Source organism: Solanum pennellii, chromosome 7 (genome assembly GCF_001406875.1).
Source record: "Solanum pennellii chromosome 7, SPENNV200".
NCBI classification, from domain to species: Eukaryota; Viridiplantae; Streptophyta; class Magnoliopsida; order Solanales; family Solanaceae; genus Solanum; species Solanum pennellii.
In genome coordinates, this window is record NC_028643.1 from 74,139,627 (window position 1) to 74,161,758 (window position 22,132).

The 22,132-nt window shown below is 29.7% G+C and overlaps 3 protein-coding genes across 3 annotated transcripts in view; 1 reads left to right on the top strand and 2 right to left on the bottom strand.

Moving 5' to 3' along the window:
- The first annotated feature begins 12,361 nt into the window (after positions 1–12,361).
- Positions 12,362–13,568, top strand: LOC107024515 (serine/arginine repetitive matrix protein 1-like). The gene has a single exon (XM_015225503.2). It carries the CDS (start codon positions 12,424–12,426, stop codon positions 13,291–13,293), a length of 870 nt encoding a protein of 289 aa, XP_015080989.1. The 5' UTR covers positions 12,362–12,423; the 3' UTR covers positions 13,294–13,568.
- Positions 13,569–16,775: 3,207 nt separating this feature from the next.
- Positions 16,776–18,584, bottom strand: LOC107025265 (kelch-like protein 3). Its single transcript, XM_015226059.1, has 2 exons — positions 18,122–18,584; positions 16,776–17,311 (listed from the first exon to the last, which is right to left on the bottom strand). Exons 1-2 carry the CDS (start codon positions 18,582–18,584, stop codon positions 16,776–16,778), a joined length of 999 nt encoding a protein of 332 aa, XP_015081545.1.
- A 1,637-nt stretch (positions 18,585–20,221) lies between these two features.
- Positions 20,222–22,132, bottom strand: part of LOC107024461 (indole-3-acetic acid-amido synthetase GH3.10-like) — a 6,121-nt gene continuing 4,210 nt past the window's right edge. Inside the window, exons 4-5 of the mRNA XM_015225447.2 lie at positions 21,125–21,574; positions 20,222–20,845 (exon numbers count right to left, since the gene is read on the bottom strand). Of these exons, the coding sequence (XP_015080933.1) occupies positions 20,301–20,845; positions 21,125–21,574 (995 nt within the window). The 3' untranslated portion in view covers positions 20,222–20,300. The remainder of the gene's footprint in view (positions 20,846–21,124; positions 21,575–22,132) is intronic.

Genomic DNA, 22,132 nt, shown 5'->3' on the forward strand with positions numbered 1-22,132 from the left:
TATAATCACTTAAAGTTTTTAATCTTCTATAGGTACTTGTGTAATAAACTTATAAGTGAAAGAAAAAAATAATTATTTTTCTTAATAGGAAGTAGAGAAAGAAAATAATTTCAAGAAATTTTGTATATATTTTGAGCATATATATAAAATCGTTTTTAAACTTATTTTTTTTAAAAAAAAAATGAAGAACCACAAATACATATACAAATATACTTATCAAAAAAAGAAGAAAAAGATAAGAACCACAAAGTATATTGTCTATATCGATATTCTGAACATTGGGACTAAATGAATCATAAGAAATTTGGAGAAAAACATCATTATACTATTTTTTTAAAAATAAACCAACAAATATTATAAATTATCTTACAAAATTTTTAAAAGTATTGAATTTGACAATCTCTATATGTATTTTGAGCTTGTGTTCTTTAGGATGTTAGCCTCTTCATCCTCTCTCTTATAATTGATTTATCATATGCTTGTATTTCATTTAATGTAATATATTGTTACTTATGTTTGATTGAACATTGTGAAAAAAGAAGTAGAAAATGTTTATGATTTTGTAGATTATATACATTTTGATCCCATTTTATTTTGTTTCTTATATTTTGTTTGAGAGTTAAATTAAATGAACTTTCACCCATATATTATTTAATATGTATTTTTTAAAATCATATTAATGTGAGAAACATTGAATCTTATAGTATTTTTCGTACATATTTCAAAATATTTAAATTTTAATTCTAAAATAATGAATTAATCTAATTCAATTGAGCGTTGAGAATAGTTAAATTAACCATAAAAAGGTAAATTATGATAAGTAAAATGAACAGAAGCAGTAATTACTTTAGAATTCGACATTGAGTTAGATGTTATAGGTCGAATATATGAGACTCATTGATGTAGATTATAACACATGATATCAGAATTTATCAAATATTGAGTAAGAAATATTTTAATAAAGAGATTTCAAAGTAGTTCTCAACCAAAAGAATACATCAATTATTTAGTAATTGAAATATAGTATGAGACTCCTTGATTTATCAAAATATAAAGATTTGAATGTTGAGTAAGTATTAATAAATAAATTATAAAATAGTTCTCAATCAAAACAGTGCATACCTTAATTTGGCCATAAGAATGAATTCATTAAGTTTTATCAAAATAGAATATTTAATATCACATGAATTTCTCAAGATAAAGTATGAAAGATGCAAATTAAAAATAAAATACTGTAAATCTGCAAAGTAAAAATTGATATTATTCCTTTGAGTTATAACACGTAATCCTACCCCAATTTAGTATAAAATAATATTAAAAAATATAAAGAATATATTTAAACAAACTTAATATACATATCACACAATTTTTTTTTGACTTTTTGTGTGTGTGTAAAATTAGACATTTTAACTTTTAGGCATAACCGCAACGACTTGCAAAAGTGAAGCTTCACAATCACAAAAAATAAATAAGAAATATAAAAGAACATAAAGAAACACATACATAAGACATTGAATATATTAATTGTTCAATTTAATTGGATTATGATTATGGTTCAATATTCACCCATGAAAAAATGAGCAAAACGGATGTAAAATGTAAAATTTAAAATGTATCAATTATTTAGTTTAAATAATAATGACTTTTGATCTTTCTAAATTAATGTAAGTGATGTATAATTTGTAGGTTTTTAAATAAATTATATAAATGTAAAAAAATTAAGAAAATGTCAAAAATTGAGAAAATAAATAAATGTCATTCTTGACTTTAGAAGCATGCCACATCACCTCTCCTACGATAACATTATAAGAAGAAAGCTGAAAACAGAAAATCAAATAACACATTTGTAGTTTACTTTTTGTATATATAATTTATTAGAAAAAAAGCTTTATATTTAAAATTCGTGATGAACTTTAAATAACAGACTACTTACAAAAATAACAAAAAATCTTAAGCACTTCAACTTATATATATAAAATTAGGGAAGCAACATTAAACTTGTTACTCATCATGTGGAGGATAAAAACATTTCTTTAGTCTCGAATCTTGATTATTTTGCGCTCCTCTAACATGCTTCTTTAAACATATACTTGCAAAATAAGAAGTTCGACTCCATATGTTGGAACCAATCAGCACATGTAAAAACTGCAAATGAAAATTTGAAAAGAAACCATTCAAACAAAAATATTTAACCATAATATCCTAAATCATTGAGATGATAGCAATTTTTGTCATATGTAATAACAAACTACTTACAAAAAATTAAAAAAAAATCTTAAGCACTTCAACTAATATATATAAAATTAGGGAAGCAACATTAAACTTGTTACTCATCATGTGGACGATAAAAACATTTCTTTAGTCTCGAATCATGATTATCTTGCGCTTCTCTAACATGCTCCTTTGAACATATACCTGCAAAATAAGAAGTTCGACTCCATATGTTGGAACCAATCAGTACTTATAAAAACTGAAAATGAAAATTTGAAAAAAAAACATTCAAAAAAAAATATTTAACCATAATATCCTAAATCATTGAGATGATAACAATTTTTGTCATATACATGTATTTCGGATACTTATATAGTGATAGATAAAGTCATGAGATTCAAATACAAGGAAGATAAAAAATCATTTTATTTTGTAGAGTAGCCCTTTAGGGGGAGTTATTAGAGGATTAATGATAGTCTTTTGAGTTTCATAAACTGATTTTTTTTTATGAGAAATAAAGAAGAGTTAATGAGGTATAATTAAAAAATATAATTTTAAAGTGATTTTTAACCTAGCATATAAATACAGAATAAATTTTTAAAAAATTTAAAAAAAGATAAATACGAATGGTGGCCATTGAGATTGAGATTTGCCACATCACCTAATCTTTTATCTAGCTTTATTTTATATATAATTTTTTTTAAAAAAAAAACTAATAAAAATAAAAGGTATAAATTATAATAACAATAAAAACTAAAAAAATTATAATAATATAAACTTAAAAATAATATGTAGAAAACGGACATTAGGAAATAAATATTATAAAAATAATTCTTTACGTTTGAGGCAATATGGTAGCCTTTTGAAATTCCTTGATTTAAAGAAGGTGTAATTATCATTTAATAACTAATTAATAGTAAAATATATATACACATAATATTATTGTGTAAGAAATAATTTAAAAAGCCCTATTTTTTAAAGAAAAGAAAAAATATTTTTTTGATCATTGAGGCATGCCACATAGGCAGAATAAAGATCCTCATTTATATATATATATATATATATATATATTGATTTTAATATTATATTATATTTTTTAATTAATTTTTATTGGCTCACGGGTTGGCCCTACCGATATTTCTCAAGCGCCCAAATTAGCAGGCTTATTCAGACCGGGCTAAAAAGCCCTTTTCTTAAATGGACTCCAAAAATCTTAGCTCAGCCCTATTAAATTCCGGGTTAGGCCAGGCCGGCCCAACAGGCCTAGCCCATATTGACGGCTCTATTCGTAGTGTAATGATCCAAAAAAAATAATTAAATAATAGGTACTTAAGGTGATTTATTTATTAATTAAAAATCTGAAATTTTAAGGGCATAATAGTCCTTTCACGTATTAATTAAAATAAATCAGATTTGTATTAATCTAATTTACATCCTATTTGACTAAGTCTTGAATTTCGTCTCCTAATCCTAATAACACTCTATCTCTCTTTCACGTTCTCCATATCTCTCTCACATTGGTTTCTGCCAAAAATAATTTCAAGAACTGAAAATACATCAAGAGTTAATCACACTTGAAGAACTCACAAAAATTTTTAAGTAAAAGAAAAAGTAATCCAAACGTCAAGGCTAAGAGAGGTTCGTCGAGTAAGGTGTACGTTGAAGTAAATTGGGAGTGGTTTGGAGGAGTTTCGGGGCAGCAACATCAGCATTTGAACATCGATTAAGGTATGTGTTCTCTTCTCTCTTGGTCCCTTTCCCAAGAGACCCCTTAAGGTTCAGAATATTCATTCCGAAAATTAAGATTGTTCCCCGTTGCATGTCCCTGTCACTAGCTCCCATTGAATCATAGGTTGGTTATGTTTGCTGGCAGAAAACTAGGGATGAAACGTGTTTTCATGATGATTATGTGTTTATATGTATGTTTGGAATTATGTGATTTATGTTGATGTTTCCGAAAATGTAACTACGTGTGTATGTGTCTATTGCCGTGGCTATTGTTCATGGTTTAGGACTTGAAATGGCATGATAGTTCTTTATATTTCATGTACACATGTTGATGTAAATGTGATGTTCATATGAGTTGAAATGTGGCTGATTTGAGGGATAATGTCTTGGCTAAACGAATACATGAAGACGCACCTAAAACGTTCTAAATGCACTACGAAATTCTCCTAAGAACTAAGGTGTAACTTGATGAAAGGATGCTGAAAAATTAAAAGAAAACTTTCAGCTTCTATTGATGAATTTCCGTCAGCAAAGAGGGTTCAAAATGTTGAAAAAAATAAATTAAAGCAAGTGAGGTCATGGAGGATTGAACCCGTGACCTCACCATGTTAAAAATCATGAAAATAATGAAGTAAAAATAAAATGTGGAGAGTGAGGATTGAACCCACAACCTCTTGAATGGATGAGAGAGTGAGGAGAAAAATAAAGGAGAAAATAAATGTGGGGAGTGGGGATTGAACCCACAACCTCTTGGATAGGTGAGAAAGTTAAGAAATAAATTAAAAGAAAAAAATAATGAGCTTGTGATGGATTGAACCCACAACCTCCTTGCCTTAAAACGAAAAAGGGGAGGAGAACAAGAAACAAATATTATGGGGTTGATGGGAATCGAACTAGGGTCTCCCAAATCTGAAAAATGCAATTATCAAAGTTTAAAATAAGATTAAGTGTTGTTCAAGGAATTCGAAATCGGGATCCCTTGCCCAATTCCGTATTGACACATAAGTCATACGTAAACAAATATTTAATGAATGCTGCCTCTAAAGATCAAAATCAATATCTTGGCATATCTACAAGATGCATAAGTCTTGTACTACATAATCTTAGGAAGATATGAATCACTTAAACGAACTATGAATGAAGCCCTATGGCTTGTATGTATAGACACATAAGTTTAACATACGTTCAAAAATAAGTAAATCTACGATGTACGTAGTGAAATGATGAACCTTAGGAGGGTTAAGTACGAGTGTAAGATACACTAAATGGCCAAGTGCATTGGCATATGATGAGATGAATTATGAAATGAAGAAATGAACATTCACGTAATAAGAGGTGAGTAACTATGAAAAACAAAGGTACTAATAATGAAGAATGTGGTGATAATCATGATGTGAGGCTAATGTATATGATGAGAGCAATCTCAAATGAGCCTAAGTAAATGTTTACCAATACGTACTCACCAATGAAAGTGTAAGATAATGAAGAGACCAGTCTTTATGAACACTCTAATGAAAATGTTGGGTTTAAAACACTTAATACTAATGATGAGATAACAAGGTCTCATGGCATATGATTGAATAATATGAAAGAAACTATGTGTTATATGTTATGTGTTATATGTAGATATCATGTGTTGTGTGCCATACGATAATTATAATGATGCATGTCACTCTCATGGCATAACTTTCCAATCTCAATTTGGCAAGTCCACTGGCTTGACTTCCAAAAATCATGTCGTTAGGAAAGAGCTATTCTTTCTCATGCATGTCCCTGGTGTGTGCTTGCATATACCCATACTTAGTACAAGTGTGTACTAATTCCATACAAACATCTACTTTTAGGTGCAGGCACAGGCGGACGGTAGAGCTACAGGTTCGTTGTTGCAGCTATCCGGACGTCAGCATTCATCCGTAGTTTGGTAGGTCCTCATGCTTTCGAGGATGCTACTGTTTTACATTCTAGCGTAGTTTTAGAGTTAAGCTAGTGGAGCATGTTCCACTAGCGTTTCTTTCCTGTTTTGGTTCAGACTTTGTATTGGTGCTATTTTGGCCGATATACAATTAATACTTAATGAATTATTTCTTTCAGTTGCTTATTTCTTAAATGTTAGATGGTTGATGATGAACGATTACGAAATATTAAGAATGTTTAGCAAGTATAATTAAAGAATCAAAAATTTCAAATTTTCCTCTAAAATTAACCTATGTAAAGTAAGAATGACGTAAGTAGGCATGTTTGCGACCTCTGAGAGGTCAACGACGCCGGTCTCGTCTGGGGTCTAGATTCCAGTCGTGACACGTAGCTACATGTTATATGGAGGAGATATGCGAGCTATACTGGGAGAGAGAGGATAGAGGCGAGAGAGAGGAGAAAAGAATGGGAGAAAGATGAATTGTATATGAATATCGGTTAGATAATTGTATATTGTACATATGTATTTGTATATATGGCAAGCAAGAGTAGAAGATGGAGGAGAGAGGCGAGCGAGATTGGGAGTGGAAGGAGAGAGGCGAGCGAGATTGGGAAGTTATATTTAAAGCATATCTTGTTCAATTAGAGATCGCTTTTTCTATTCTTCCTTCTCTATCTGTCTAGAAGAGAAGAATCAAATCATTTCTTTTCAATTAACGGGTGCTAAAAAATTTTCTATGTGGTATAAATCAATGAAAGTAGCTCTGTTAAGAAAAAACAAAATGGGACTAGTAGATGGATCGTGCTCAAAGGATAAATTTCCCGAATTAGAAGGTATATGGGAAAGGGTAAATGTTGTTGTATTATCTTGAATAATGTATGTTGTAGAGAAAAGGCTTCTTGGAAGCATCGGGTATGCAAAAAATATCTGGGATGATCTATATGAAAGGTTTAACAAAAATAGATAGGGTCAAGAACCTTCAATCTACACCAAGAGAAAGAGAGTAACACAAAAGAGAACTGTGCAGGAGAATATTTGTATTGTATAATTATAAGTGTATAAGACGAAAATATATGTATTTGCATGTGTATATATAATTTCCTCTCGCTTCATGCAAACAGATAAACAATTTATACATTTCAGTTTGTATAAGCGAGGGAGGCGAGGGAGAGACAGATGAGCGAGATCTTGGAGAGAGGAGAGAAGGGAACGACAATATATGTATATATACAATTTTCTCTCGCTTTGTACAAATAGAAGCGCATTTTATACATATGCATTTGTATAAAAGCGAGAGAGGCGAGGGAGTGAACGAGAGTGGCAAACGAGATTTGAGAGAGGCGAAATAGCAACACTTTTCTATGAGATACAATTAAATCAAACTATGTTTATAACATTTAATTTGAATCCATAATTTACTACTTTATATACAATTTTCCTAAAAAAGAAGCTTTGAGAATATTATATAGAGACAAGTGAAGCCATGAGAACTAAAACACTAGAAGAAAAAATAAACGTTTTGATTTGTAGAGTAACCATTAAGTCTCCTATTTAGAGAATTAATTATATCCTTTTGGTTTAAAAAACCGGAAAAAAGAATATGAGAAATAAAGAAGATTAAATAAGGGAGCTGTAAATTGTAACTAAGAAAATATAATTTTAAAGTAATATATTAACTTTTTAATATAATACATAAATAGAGGGAAAATAAGGAAGATTTTAAAAATTAAAAAAAAAAACATAAATATTAATAGTGGTCATTAGACGGTGTCGCATCAGCTTATAAGATGATTTCTATTAAGTATAAAATAAATTATTAATGTAAGTTTTGCGAAGTCGACATGGAAATCCAATTGAAATTGAACTAATAAAATAAAGGGAAATTGAAATTGTATTTAAGTACGAATTGGATTTATAAACATTACCTTATTCTTGAAGAAGGGTTTATACGTGATATATTTATATAAAGGGTATTGTAAAAGGCTTTATACCAACTTTTTCATTGTAATAAGAAAAATAAATTGTCTTCTTTGTTTAGTTTATCGTAAAAAAATTGGGGAGTGTATTATCAAATCATATGGCTGGGTTGAACATGAGTGACATGGCTCGGAGACACCGAGGTGAAATTAGTATGTTGAAAGGCGGTGTTGGGGACACTACGGTAAAACTTATACGGGCAATGATGGTTCTGATGACAATCCATGGGTAGGCGGTTGCATTCTTATGATGGTGGTAGGTTATTATGCTATCGATAATTTTAGAAAGTATTACAAACATCAAAAGGAACAGAATATGAAGTTGAAAGTATTAAGAGAGGAAAATCAACAACGTGAAGATCGTATTTTAGCAGAAAATGAAAGTTGTTTCCCTATCCATCCATATATGCATACCACCCCGCTAAGCGGTACACGCTTAGATTAGTCTCAATACAAAGAAACGCGCTTAGCGTAGTCCCTATGTTTGATTCAATAATTGATTTAGATTATCACTAATCTTGATTAGTTATAATTGTTATCTGTGGAAGTTTTGTTCCGCATTCTTTTAGAAAAATATTTACTTAAAATATTGCATTCTTTTAGAAAAATATTTACTTATTACATCGTCAACACAATTCCATTAACAATAAATTTCTAATTAAGTTTGATATTAAGAAAATAAATTAATAAAAGTAAAAAAAAAGTTCATAATTTTTGTCTAATTAAATTTGATACTAAGAAATTAAATTTGTAAAAGAAAATTCATTTTTTTATTAAATTATATTAATTTAGCAGATAATGACTTAAAATTTTATTTTATTTTATTTATAATCTTAACTGTTTTAGTAAATTTAAAAAATCTAATCTCTTACTAGATAAACTCTAGTTAATGATTTTGTATAAATTTTATTTACTAATAAAAAGATGTGAGTAGTTTTATTTAAAATTCCAGAATATTATCTAATATACAGGGTAATTAATACGTTTTTCTATGGTTTTATTTGAACCTAAATTATATATTTTTAAATTGAAATAAAATAACAACTGAGTGAATAAGTGGTGTTCGTTATTTTATTGTTACATCATTACACATCTAGAGTCATAATAAGAAGTTCAACTTCTCGTTATCCATACATGTATTAATTTTATGTGATGTTTGGTCATGTTTTTTTAATAATTTTATATAATTAATATCAACATAATTTATGAAGGAAATAATATAAGTTAGTGTGGGATAAAAGGTAAAATTAGTTATGTCGGTATTAGTTATACATGTACTTTCGCCGTTTCATTTTATATGTCATTTTTCGAATTTCAAAAGTAAAATAATTTTATCTTTGACCGTAAATTTCTCATAGATCTTTTAGACTTTTGAAATTATCATTTATTGTGACTCATAATATTTTTTTAATGTAATTTACAAATATATATATTTCGTTTCAAATAGATTGAAGATTTCACATACAAATTTTCAGTCAAACTTAAATTGTTGCCTCTCAAAACATAAAAGTCAACGAGAATATTTAAAAAGAAGGAGAATTTATATTTGTTTACTTATTTATTTGTAAAATATATATATTAATTACAACAAACTGAATAGTTGATAATTCATGTATTGTGATCTCTTCATGACTAAATAATACCTACATGACTAATATCCGAATGACTAAACCCAACATTACTAAACTTTGCATAACTAATATCTGCACATCTAAATCCTGCATAACTAATATCTGCATAACTCTAACACTACAACAAAAACAACTTTTAGCGGCAATAAGTATTGACATTAATAAAGAGCGCTAAAGTCTTTACCGACATTATTTAAATGTCATTAGAACCATGTCACTAAAGACTTTAGGGACATATACAAAGAATGTTAATTGCCGGTACAAAAGTACATATTTAGCGACAATTGAAAATTAAATTACCGCTAATAATCATTTTTAATGTAATATAACCAGTAACCAAATGACCCCTAACTTAATGTAATTATTCTGTCAATATTGATTTTACTTTGCTATTCATAAAACATTGGAAAGCTTAATTTTGCATGACTTTTTAGTTTTATTTGGTTGAAATTTGTCGATATTGCCTAATTTTTCATGCAAGGAGGATTTCTTAGGCTATTATTGTTTCTCGCTCAATATGATATTTGATTAAATCTAAATTCGTGCATTTCACGACACATATTTGGGGAAGTGACATGTAAGTTTTTGGCATTCCACACTCTTGTTTCTTTTCTTAATTTGGCCAATTCAATCTTTCTATGAAACGGTTTTACAATATCATTATTGTGGTTGTCAATTTATCAATGGAAATCTATTTGAATTGAGTAGTAGTTGTCAAATGGAATATTGGAATTGTTATTTAAAAAAGCAAATTTGCTTTTGGGGGTAAACTAGTGCCTAGTGGGGGATTGTGGACCCTTTAAAATTGTATGTAATAGTAGTAAATATATCCCAAAAGAGAGACAAAAAAATCCTCCTGAAATAATGCATGCAAAATAACTTTTTAGCGCGACTATTTTAATTTATATGACTCATTTTTTCACGTAATTAATTTCAAAAGATAATAATATAGTTTTGAACTTCTCATTTTATCAATAAAATAATTTATAATCATAAAACTATTTACAAATTTATTTTAAATCACAAATTTTAAAAAATATTTGGTGTAAAATCAAACTATGTCGAAGATAACTAACTATTGAAGTCATTAAATTGTATGTAATTAACAGTATCTGTGAACCACCGCTATGTTAGGCTCTAAATTAATCATTCAAAAAAGATAAAGACTATACATAATTAGGGGACCCCTCAAAATCTAGCATTCAATTCAAATCAAATCAGTCCAAAAGTTAAAATTATAAAATTGTCTTAAAAAAATTAATGTTTTTCTCTTAATATATTATATAAAATATACACGTTAATGGAGCTTTTGTTTTTCATATTTCCCTACAATGATTACCTACTTTTCCACCTTTTTAATTAAACCTTAATTATTTAATTAAGCCTTAATAGACTTTTTAATCCTTGTTGCTTTAACTAGCATTTAATGAATGAAAGCTGGAAAACATGTTGTAGGTAGTAGGTAAATAACTTCACGAATACCATAAGATATCTTTTACTATACAAGAATAAATGGTGAAAACTTTTTAATATTAAGTTTTAAAAACTGGTTTATATAGTATGATTAAAATTAAATTCATATTTTAGATTTTTAATCTTATCGATCATTAAAAAATAATTCTTACTAAATAAAATTTTGTGTGTTCAAACACTTTCGATTGCTAAATTTACCAAAACATATAGACCATTATGTAACAAAATCTTTTGTCCCTGTTTAAAACAATATTAGAGTATTTTCATTAAAGAAATAAACACAAATAAAAGTCTAATACAATATATACATAAAAAATAATTTATATTATATATAAATATAATAATTTTTCATCGAAAAAATTCGAATAAACACCTTAATCGTATCTGACTCTACGATTTAGAACACAACAAACATCTCCTGCCCATTCAAAAAGTCTTTCATTCAAACCAAGCCCCACATACATAACATCAAAATAAAGAACAAAGCATGAGCCAAAAGTATTATTACCAGGCCCCTGCCTGCCTCCACAAAATTGAAGGGGTCAAAAGTAAAATATTTTTCTTTATAATTCAAATACTTTTAATCATAAGATAAAAGTGAAGTAATTTCTTCGTTATTTATCCGATATTTCAAAATCTCAATTAAATTCGAATCACGCATTATAAGATCAGTAAAGTTTTATTATCATTTAGCGATAATAAGAAACTAAAATCAGGACAGAGGGATTATTAAGCAACCTTCTAACATGAATAAAGTCACTCCAAAAAATGTGACTTCATTAAAAAAGGATTTAAAAACGTATTTTACATTATTTTTTTATTTATTTAATAAATATTCAACGTGTTCATAAATAAAAATCAATTAAAAATCATAATTTGATCACCTCTAATATATCATTTTGAAGTTTATAAATATTTATAATTTAACCAAGAATTTTATTATTTTATTTTTAATATTTTTAAAATATATTTATTTCGCCTTTTCTTTACAAAAGATACTACTCCATTAAATTTGTTTTATTTCTTGTAAAATTTTAAAAAAATATTTTGAATAAGAAGTACCTTTATCATAACTTTTTACCAACCACTTTTATTACTTATTATCAATTATCAATGTCAATATTTCTATTAAAATTATTAATTGTTTATTTATTAAATCTATTTCAACACTTAAAAGTACTATTCAATACTTAAAACAACTCTTTACAATCAACTAATCTAAACAGACCTTTAGTCAACTTCTATTTGCCCTAAACTATAGAGTAAATTATTTTCATTAAATTAAATAATAATATTAGTGATATGAGTCTACTAAACTTTTGCTAATTTCAACAATTTATTTAAAAAATTATTAAAAAAATAAAAAAGTGAAAAAAGTAAAGTAATAGGACCTTTTTTTTTTTTGTTGCCTCTATATTTGGCCTTTCTTGTCTACTGTCTTGCTATACGTTTATTCAATTTCTTTCACTAAAGTTTCCATTTTTCTAAAATGGGTTGCTGTGTTAGCTCCACCAGAAAACGCCACCGCATGTCGCCGCCGTGTTCCGCCGTGAACGGACGAGATCCACCGCCATTGGAGGAAGAAACTGTCAAAGAAGTTCTTTCTGAAACACCCATTCCCAAACCCCACCACCCCTCACCACCAAAAGTCCTAATCGACGACAAAGTAGCTGACTTTCCTCAAGTCAAAATTGAATCGACGGCTGTCGTTAAACCCAGAGATGAAATCAAGTTTGAATCAGCTGTTGTTGTTAAACCCAGAGAGGAAATGAAGTTTGAATCTACGGCTGTGATGAAACCGGAAGTGTCTGAAGAGCCTTCGGAGATGTGTAGCTTTACTGAAAGCTATTCCACGACGGCGACGGCGACGGAGAAGAGAGAGGAAGATGGGGAAGTGACACAGAGGTCACCGATTAGAGTACATAGGAAGAGGCAAAACACTGGAGATCTCAGTGGAGTTAGAGAGAGAAGTTTTCGGTCTCAGACGGGAAGATCGGCGCCGTCGCCGGAGAAAAGAAGGTCGCCGGCTTCGTCAAGGGGAGTACAGGGGAGGGGAATGCCGCAACAAAGGCGTAATGTGGGACCCCCAAATGGACCCCGACGAGGTCCCAGCGAAAATGGGGTTCGGCGGTCAAATTCTCCGGCGAAACGTGGAACGGTGGATGCACGTCGGAATGTGAGAAACAGAAGTCCGGCGGCGCGTGAAGCAGTAAAACCTGGTAATCAATCGCCGGCGAGAAACGCCGAGAACGAGGGAAGTAGTAGTAAAACTGAAAAACCCAAAGAAGAAGTTTCGCCGGCAACCGGCGAGTCACTTGAAAATCCTCTGGTTTCTATGGAATGCTTCATTTTTCTGTAGGCTAAAGGAAGAAGAAGACTAAAAACGTCGTCGTTTAAGAGACTTAAAGGAGGTGTATCTCACTATTTTGGTAAACTATGGGGTGGAAAATTTCAAATTTTGTAAATATAAGGTACTAACTTGATATTACTCTCAAGTGTGACATATTTGATTTTTGTTCAAAAATAATTATTTGTCATGATTTTTACTTGTTTCATAAGTCTTTCATGTCATGATATAATTGATACAAGTAACTATTAACTTGAAGACAAAATAAGAACAAAAAATTATGTTAATTTGGGGATGTTATAATAGGTTGTTGAATTGAACTTATTCATACCATGTCTTTGAAATATAAAATTAATATTTATCAGCTTTTTTACTTATTTTTTTTCATCATATATCTATGAAAATATTGAATTTTAATGGAATTTGTATATACAAACTCCTGTAAATTGTAATACTACCAAGTAGTATAATGTTAGGGTCGTTTGATTCTTGGATTGAGATGAGATATTCAAGAATTAAAATTTTTATTATGTTTGATTGACGACCATTTGTTTGAATCTAATCCTTACTCATACAGTTTCAACAAATTTGAGATTATATATTTTATCTCAAGTTCTAGGAGGGTTAAATAACTCAAGAATTATGATCGCGGAATAATTTAAGGTACGTATCAAATGACCCCTTAGAGTATCAACAAAATTAAGAGGTTAAGTATGGATTCAACAAAACCTAGCAATTTAATTAAACTATGCTTGTATTAGAATTCAGTTGCGAAATTTGATATAGCTAGCTATCGGCTATGTTAAAGTTAAAATTTTTGCTCCGCCCTTAACTTGCTAAGGGCATGTGTGGATGTGAAAAAGAAATAAAGTGTTCTTTTGGTGTTAGTGAAAGGTTATTGAGATTGTCATCTAAATGGAGATTTGTGAATATGCAGCTTCTGTTCCCTCCTTGGGATGAACTCTTTTTCATTTTTCTATTCAACCTTGTTTAGTTGAGCTTACAAGAACATGCCTGTTGTATTTTAATGTACTATTTTTTCTTGATAAAATTGCGTTTCTTGTTTATTATTTTTTAATATAATATGCTTTGAATATTGCATTTTTTGCATGCTCATGCATAAAATCTTGTAAGATATGTCATGGGAAGAAAACATTAACTTGTGTTGCAAAAAGGACAAGAAAATAATAGGTCAACACTAGATTGTCCTCAATTGATCCAATTATTTTGATTTGTCATCCTGGTCGGGTATCGTAGCAGGGTCCGATTAATTCAAATTCGAATTGTGTTAAGTTTAATAAAGAAGATTTTTGATTTAAACCTAATGAACCCCATTTATACCATCATAGCATAATATACAAATATGTCATTTAATTTGATATCATTTTATATTTATGTCCTTTAACTTTGAGCATGTACAAGTAAACAGTCAAACTTATATAAAGTTAAACAAGTAGATACATAAGTCTATTATACACGTAGAACACCACTTAAGATACAATTTTTCATATAAATATGTGTGTCTATTTGTTCAATTCTATACTATCTATTTATATACATCTAAAATTAAAGAACCTAAATATCACCTGAAACCAAATAAAAAAATAAATTTATGCATTTTTACCTAATTTTTATTGTCTCATTTGATCCAATTGTTGTTTAGTGGAAAAAGGACAGTTATTGTTTAGTGTCTTTGTCCACATGAATGAAGTTGTAGGCCACTTCAATAAATGGTGATTCCCATTGGATCGTCTTAGATTCTTCTTGCGTTAGGAAATAAAATTTATAAATTCAAAATTTTGATTCTGTCTCTTTTATTCTACGAAAAAAGAGAGTAAATTTTATCATATAAAAAACATTAGCATTAAAATTTTATTTAGATCGAAATTAAAGAAATGATTATATTGGTGAAAGAATTAAAGGGAACAGTTCCTTCCACTACTAGTAATCCACACGCTTCACAAAACCCAATGAAATAGTACTCCTCCATGAAATTTGAAATGGACACGAGGGAAGAAAAAAAATAATTTCAGCCTTTATCATAATATACATATTAATTCATGTATAAAATTTTTAAAAAAAGAATAAAATATGAAAAATAAAATATATTCTCTTGATACACTAAAGTAGACAAATAGAAATATATATATATTTTAATATAGTAGATAAGTAAAAATAAACGATAAAGTGTATAATGTAAGCATTGTTGCTAGAGGGTGTTAGCTTAGTACTAATTTTTACCCTTAGGTGATACTATATTTTGGAATAATGCATGCTTTCATCTGCTTACTAAGATTATCATAGTTTATTAATGCGTGCATGTTGTGAAAATATTTCCCCACGGCACATCTAACATATAAGGCCAAAAATTGGGGAATAAGTTTTGAAGCGGTGGTTGTTATAAGAATAGAATATTTCAAAACATTTGCTTTTGAAAGACTTTGAAATAATTGTGCCATAATTGAACGTTTTTACGTATACAAATATTACTTTAAGAAAAAATAGGAAACTTTCATATATAGCCACTTAAAAATAATCAATTACTCTCCATAGCTATAATTTGATAATTACAATTTGTAGCTACATGTTATATGGAGGAGAGAGGCGAGCGAGACTGGGAGAGAGAGGAGAGAGGTGAGAGAGATGGAGAAAAGAGTGGGAGAAAAGGTGAATTGTATATATATATATTGGTTAGATAATTGTATATTATACATATGTATTTGTATATATGATAAGAGAGATTGAGAAAGGGAGGAGAGAGACGAGCGAGACTGGGAGAGATAGGAGAGAGGCTAGCGAGAGAGGGCAGAAAGTAGGAGAGAGGTGAATTGTATATGTATATAATTGTATATAACTGTATATTATACATATACATTTGTATAAATGGCAAGCGAGATTGAGAGAGAGAGGAGAGAGGCGAGCGAGATTGAGAGAGGGAGGAGGGAGGCGAGCGAGAGAGGGCAGAGAGTGGGAGAGAGGTGAATTGTATATGTATATAGGTTAAAAAATTGTATCTGATACATATTTATTTGTATATCCTGGCGAATTATACATATATAAACATGACTAATTATACAAACTCGAAGTCAGCCCACGTAATTAATGTATAATGTTAGTCGCAAGTGATAATTATAACAAACTATAACTATGATGAGTAATTAATAATATAAGTTTGCTTAGCCGCGTAATTTTCTCAAAAATTAAATGGATTATCAAACGTATATTTATTTTTCTTTCTATACTTGTTTTTTCATTCATACAATCCCGATATTTTTCCGCTAGCAAAATTCCATTAATGATCCACTATACGCATTACATTTTATTAATTTTACATACATGAACAATATATATCAAGATCTACAATTAATTTTTTCGAAACAATTTATATATATATATCAGTCATTAATTTCTTTATACTCGACTCAGATAAGTTCTTATTCTATTTATATATCTAACTATATTTTCTTCAAAATTCTCTTAAAAAAAAAAGTAAATTAATCAATTCTAAGAACACAACAATGACTACAAAGTTCCTTCTCTCCTTCTTCCTCTATTGGTTCAAAAGCTCTCCAACCATTACCAATTGCTGACGTGTCAAACACGTGTACTTCAGTCCTCATCATCGATGCTTCGCCAGCTGGCATCCTGTATCCAGCTAAGAAGTAGAGCTGAGTCCCAATAGGTGCCATTGTACAAAATATTCTTTGCATAGGTGGCGACTTTGCCAACGTGTCATCTGACGTGGATATTGGTGAATTCGAACCATCCACTATATTCCATATATTTAAATTTTCATCATAGGCTTCAATATGTCCTTTCCATGCCTTTAAACAATCACCTGAACTGAATAATTTTCCATCAACATTTACTATTTGATTATGTGGAACATCTAGGTCCCACATTCTTGCCACGTACTCCCAGTTTTGCTGACGTGGATCGTACAGCTCAGCTGAACTTCTTTCCATGATATATGGTCCTTGGCTGTCACTATTTCCTCTTTTAGCAAATCCTCCCACCACATAAATTTTACCTATTAAGAAAAATCGAAACATAATGAATCATTGATTTATCGAAAATCGACTTTCTATCTCATATAAAGTAAGAATAACTAAGATCTGTATACATATGCTATACTTTTTCAGACTCCATCTATGAGATCACACATGTATATTTGATTTTGTAAATATTTCTTAGCATAATATCAATATGCTCTTTAACTTGGTTTTAACTAACATTTATGTCATCCAATTTTAGGAAATAGACATTTAAACTTGTATAAATTGAAAAAGTAAACATAAAATTGTCATGTTGGACGAATATGTCTATCTGTTCAATTTTATACGAGTTTAAAATTCTATTTGCATACATAAATGTAAGTTGAGGCCAAGTTAAATGATACGTTTATAAATTAAACGCCATATTCTTAGGGACAATGCACAAATACCCCCTCAACCTATGCCCGAAATCTTAGAGACACACTTATACTATACTAAGGTCTTATTACCCCCTGAGCTTATTTTATTAATAATTTTCTACCACTTTTCGGCCTACGTGACACTATCTTGTGGGCCCAACGCTGGTTGACTTTTTTTTTTTTTAAGTTAGTACCACGTAGGCCGAAAAGGGGTAGAAAAATACTTATAAATATGTATTATGCCTATTTCTTGTATCGTAAGTTTATAAGTCCTTGGCAAGAAGAAAATCGTGTTGGGAGCTCCACTCCCAAATGAATTCTACAGTGCGCGATCTGAATACAGCTGGAGCTCTAATGCGAACTTCGAACACCAAATACCAGATGTGTAACAAAAAAAGGCTTATGTGAAAAAGTAGTCGACATTACCTTGCCATGCCACAGCAACAGACTTATACCTCAAAGTACTCATATTTGGTAATGATTCCCATTTATCTTTTACAGGATCATAAATCTCAGCAGAAGAAGTACCTTCAGCACTATCCAACGTTGTTTGTCCACCCGCAACATAAATTTTACCATCTTTACAAGTACACGCAAAATTATACCTAGGTGTAATTAAACGTGCACAAGTTGACCAAGTATCCACACACGTATCATATTTAAACACTGAAGAACGTACACCTCCTAGCCTCGTTTCTTGAACATAATTATCGTCAAGTACATCACCAAAAGCTTTATAATAATGTCGTCCTCCTATTACATAAATTGTTTCGCCAATGGAAACCATTGCAAAGCTTTTTATCACTTGATTCTCGAGAAGGCCTGGAATTGTAGTGAGTCGATGCCAGGAATTTGTTGAAGGGTGGTAACATGATATCCAATTCGACATGTTCATGTTTGGAGTATAGTCTTTTCCACAAAAAGAGGCGTAAATTCGATAATATTGATCATCATTTTCTTGAGATAATCGATTAGGGTTTCGTGATGGAGATGAAATCGAATCCATGTTAATTAATAATAAATGTATATTTGCTTATTTTTCTAGGAAGAAGGGGAGCCTTTTTAAGTGTGACATTGGTTAAAATATATATGAAAGAGCCAAAGCAAAATGCCAAAAAATTGTTGCATTGTTTTAGTTTATTCCTATGAACTTCTTGTTGCTATGGATGGTAATTAACGTATAATATATGCTTTGCAATTCATCTCTATTAGAAAGTTAAAAGCCTTAGATTAGTTCTAGGTGTTTTGGTTAGTGCTACACCTTGATATTTTCAATAGCATAAGGAGAGTTTATAGTAATTTTATTCATGGTTCTCTATCCGCGGAAATTAGTACATGAGATATGGATAATAATCTCGAGAACAGATTTTATAATTAACTTTTATTTCATGTTTGTTTTGGATATAAGTAAATTTCGGAATAACATGTTATACTAATCCCATAAAATACATGGAATATGCTTTCATTGTAATTTGTACCGAACGATGAGTTAATAGTTTAGGTAAATCTTCTTGTTTCTAAGTTTATTTAATTATACATTAGTTTTCGTCATATTTTAGTTTTTGGTTTATGGAATTGTCATTTGCTCAAAAAATGGAGTGAAATCGCAAAGGAATATGATTTACAGGTACATATATGACTTATTATATACAAATTTTAAAAAAATTTCGTTTTATTTTTAAATATTGTGTCCAGTCAAATATCTTTACATAAATTGATACGAAAAGATAAGCAAGGCTAAAAACTACTCTCTAGAAACATATTAACATTATAAAACTACACTCGATTTGTCTCTGTAAAATAACTTTATCGCGAAATAATGTATACAAAACTCAAAACTTATGTCTATTAGGAAATAAGAAGTTGCAAGATTAATTTTTGGCCTCTTAGATGCATGATGCCGAAAGTCGCTTATTTTCGCCCGATTATCTCATATACAACATTTGCTTAGTAAATGTCCCTATTTAATTTTTCTCAACTTATGGACCTTTAAAATTACGATTTTGTAATTCTTTTTGGAAAAAGTATGTAATGAGTCAAAATTTTTAACATATTTATTAAAAACAACTGAGTATAAAATAAGATGTAATTATTGAAAAGAATAATATGTACTTTTATTATCTTTTAACGCCATTCAAATTACAAGAACTATGAAAACATTGTTTTGTATGTCTACATTCTCTTTGCTAAAGTAGCCTCGTAGCAAACTAAAATATATCTATTTTTAATAAATATTAAAAGTGTAGCTAAGAGATTAGAAATTAAAAAAAAAGTACTTTTGCTTTTTACTATTTGACCAAATCCACATTGCTCAAGCCTACGTGCTATCAAATCACAGGTTGGGCCGGGCCGTGGGCAAAAATATTAAACTTAGAAAGCACAAACATTATATTATATTGGAAATTTTTTGTTCAAAATGTCAATATAAAATTCTGTCTTAAATTATATTGTCCTTTCTACTTGCCGGTCTTTTTTGATATAGTTTAGGGGATATGATAGAAGTGGCTAGTTTTAAAATTCAAGTTATTTAAACTACAAATAAAAATATGTCACATAAATTAAGATATCACGAACCGTGGATACATAATCACCACATTATTCTAATTTACCACCCATAAGCTGTGCTATAAAACCTCTTAATGGTACAAACACTAAGGATATTTAGTAACACTTTGTTGCTAGTGCATCTAGGAGTCTTGAATTGACTCAATGCAGCCCCATTTCCTATGTAAGATTCCAATATTTTCTTGAAAGTGCCTCTCTCTACAATGCATAACTCTAATGGACCAATGGATTTTGTTCTTCTTGACACAACATAACCATGATCTACAAACGAAGCATCCATATCTCTACAACACTCATCGAGTAACTTTTCATCGATTTCCCCTTTGATTTCCCAATAAATCACATAGTGACCGGGTTGCTTTGTCACGTTTGCATGGCTCGTGAAATCTACTAGCTCGGCTCGTCTTGTGCCCTTGCTTAGTATTCGTGAGCCTCTCTCCACTACTAATTGGAGGTCTTTTTCAGTGTTCTTATCGATGTTTATTGTTAATATCAGGTTTCTCCTGCATATGAAGTTGAGTTTAGGGGTTTTCTTGTAAAAACCATCCACTTCTACCACATCCCCTAATCTATATCTATAAAGACCTGCAAGTAGAAATAATATAATATAATTCAAGAAATAGGAATTAGTTATATATAAAATGAGTTGTTAATATGTCAACATAACCAATTTTTTATTTTTTTTTCCCAGTTAGTATCTGACTAAATTCAGATTCAAGCCGTAAAGGTGTTAAGACACCTAGTACCCAAGGGGACTCTAATTTCACAAGTAAACAAGAAATTTTAAATTTTGAATTTGATATATATGGAGATATTTACATGCATGTAGTACCAAAATTGACAAAATTAATATATTTTACGTACCTGTAAAAGTTGTTAGGATGATTTCATATTGTTGTCCACTTTTGACTTGACACAAGGGCACAGGATTACCTTCTATGTAATCATCATTTGTTGAATTAATATTTCCATTTTGGTAATTATAATTTGACTTGTGTTTATAAAGGGGTATAAACTCAAAGTAAGAAAAAGTTGGTACAACTGCAAAAGTAACTTTTTCTGGTGGATTAGATGGATCCACATTAACTCCAATCCAACTCTCAGTGGATCCATAATCAGCACTCACTAGAGGTAATTCCCCAGCATAATGTCTTAATTTTGTTAAATATGGCATCATTGATCCTGTCATTATTGAGTAAACATATTTAGCATTTGGCCATAATTTTGGGATTATGCTAAACCAATCTGCCCTTTCTAGCTCCACACAAATTGATTCAATTCTTGAAGCCAACTCTGGATTAGGCTGAGTGATACCTGTTGAAGACATGATGAAGTAATTAAAAAATGTAGTATTATTTTTATATTAACAGTTTAAATTTTTAGATGACGTAATAATGCATATATATACTTTAGTATTGAGTTCGGAGCCTAAAGGGTATAAAATGTTAATAAAATTTCCAAAATGGTATATGAATATTTATTTTAACCAAAAGGGCAAAATCGCTGGAAGGGCAGCGACTTTGCGTGCCGGAAAAAGTAAAATCGCTGCCTTGGCAGCGATTTCTAAAATATTTTTTTAAAAAATAATTTTTTAATAAATCGCTCCCTAAGGAGCGATTTTCTTAATTTTTTATTTGAAATTAAAAAAAAATAAAAAAAAGGAGCAAATCGCTGCAAGTGCAGCGATTTGTCTCCAATTTTCTTTTATATTTTTTTAAATCAATTTTTTAGAAAAAATTTGATTGCTACTTATTTTAAAAAATTATTAAAAAAAATTATTTTGGAATAAGTAGTAGAAAAATTTAAAATTAAAATTTCTTTAAAAAATTTAAAATTTAATTTTAAAAATTGTAAAAAAAAAAATTAAAAAAA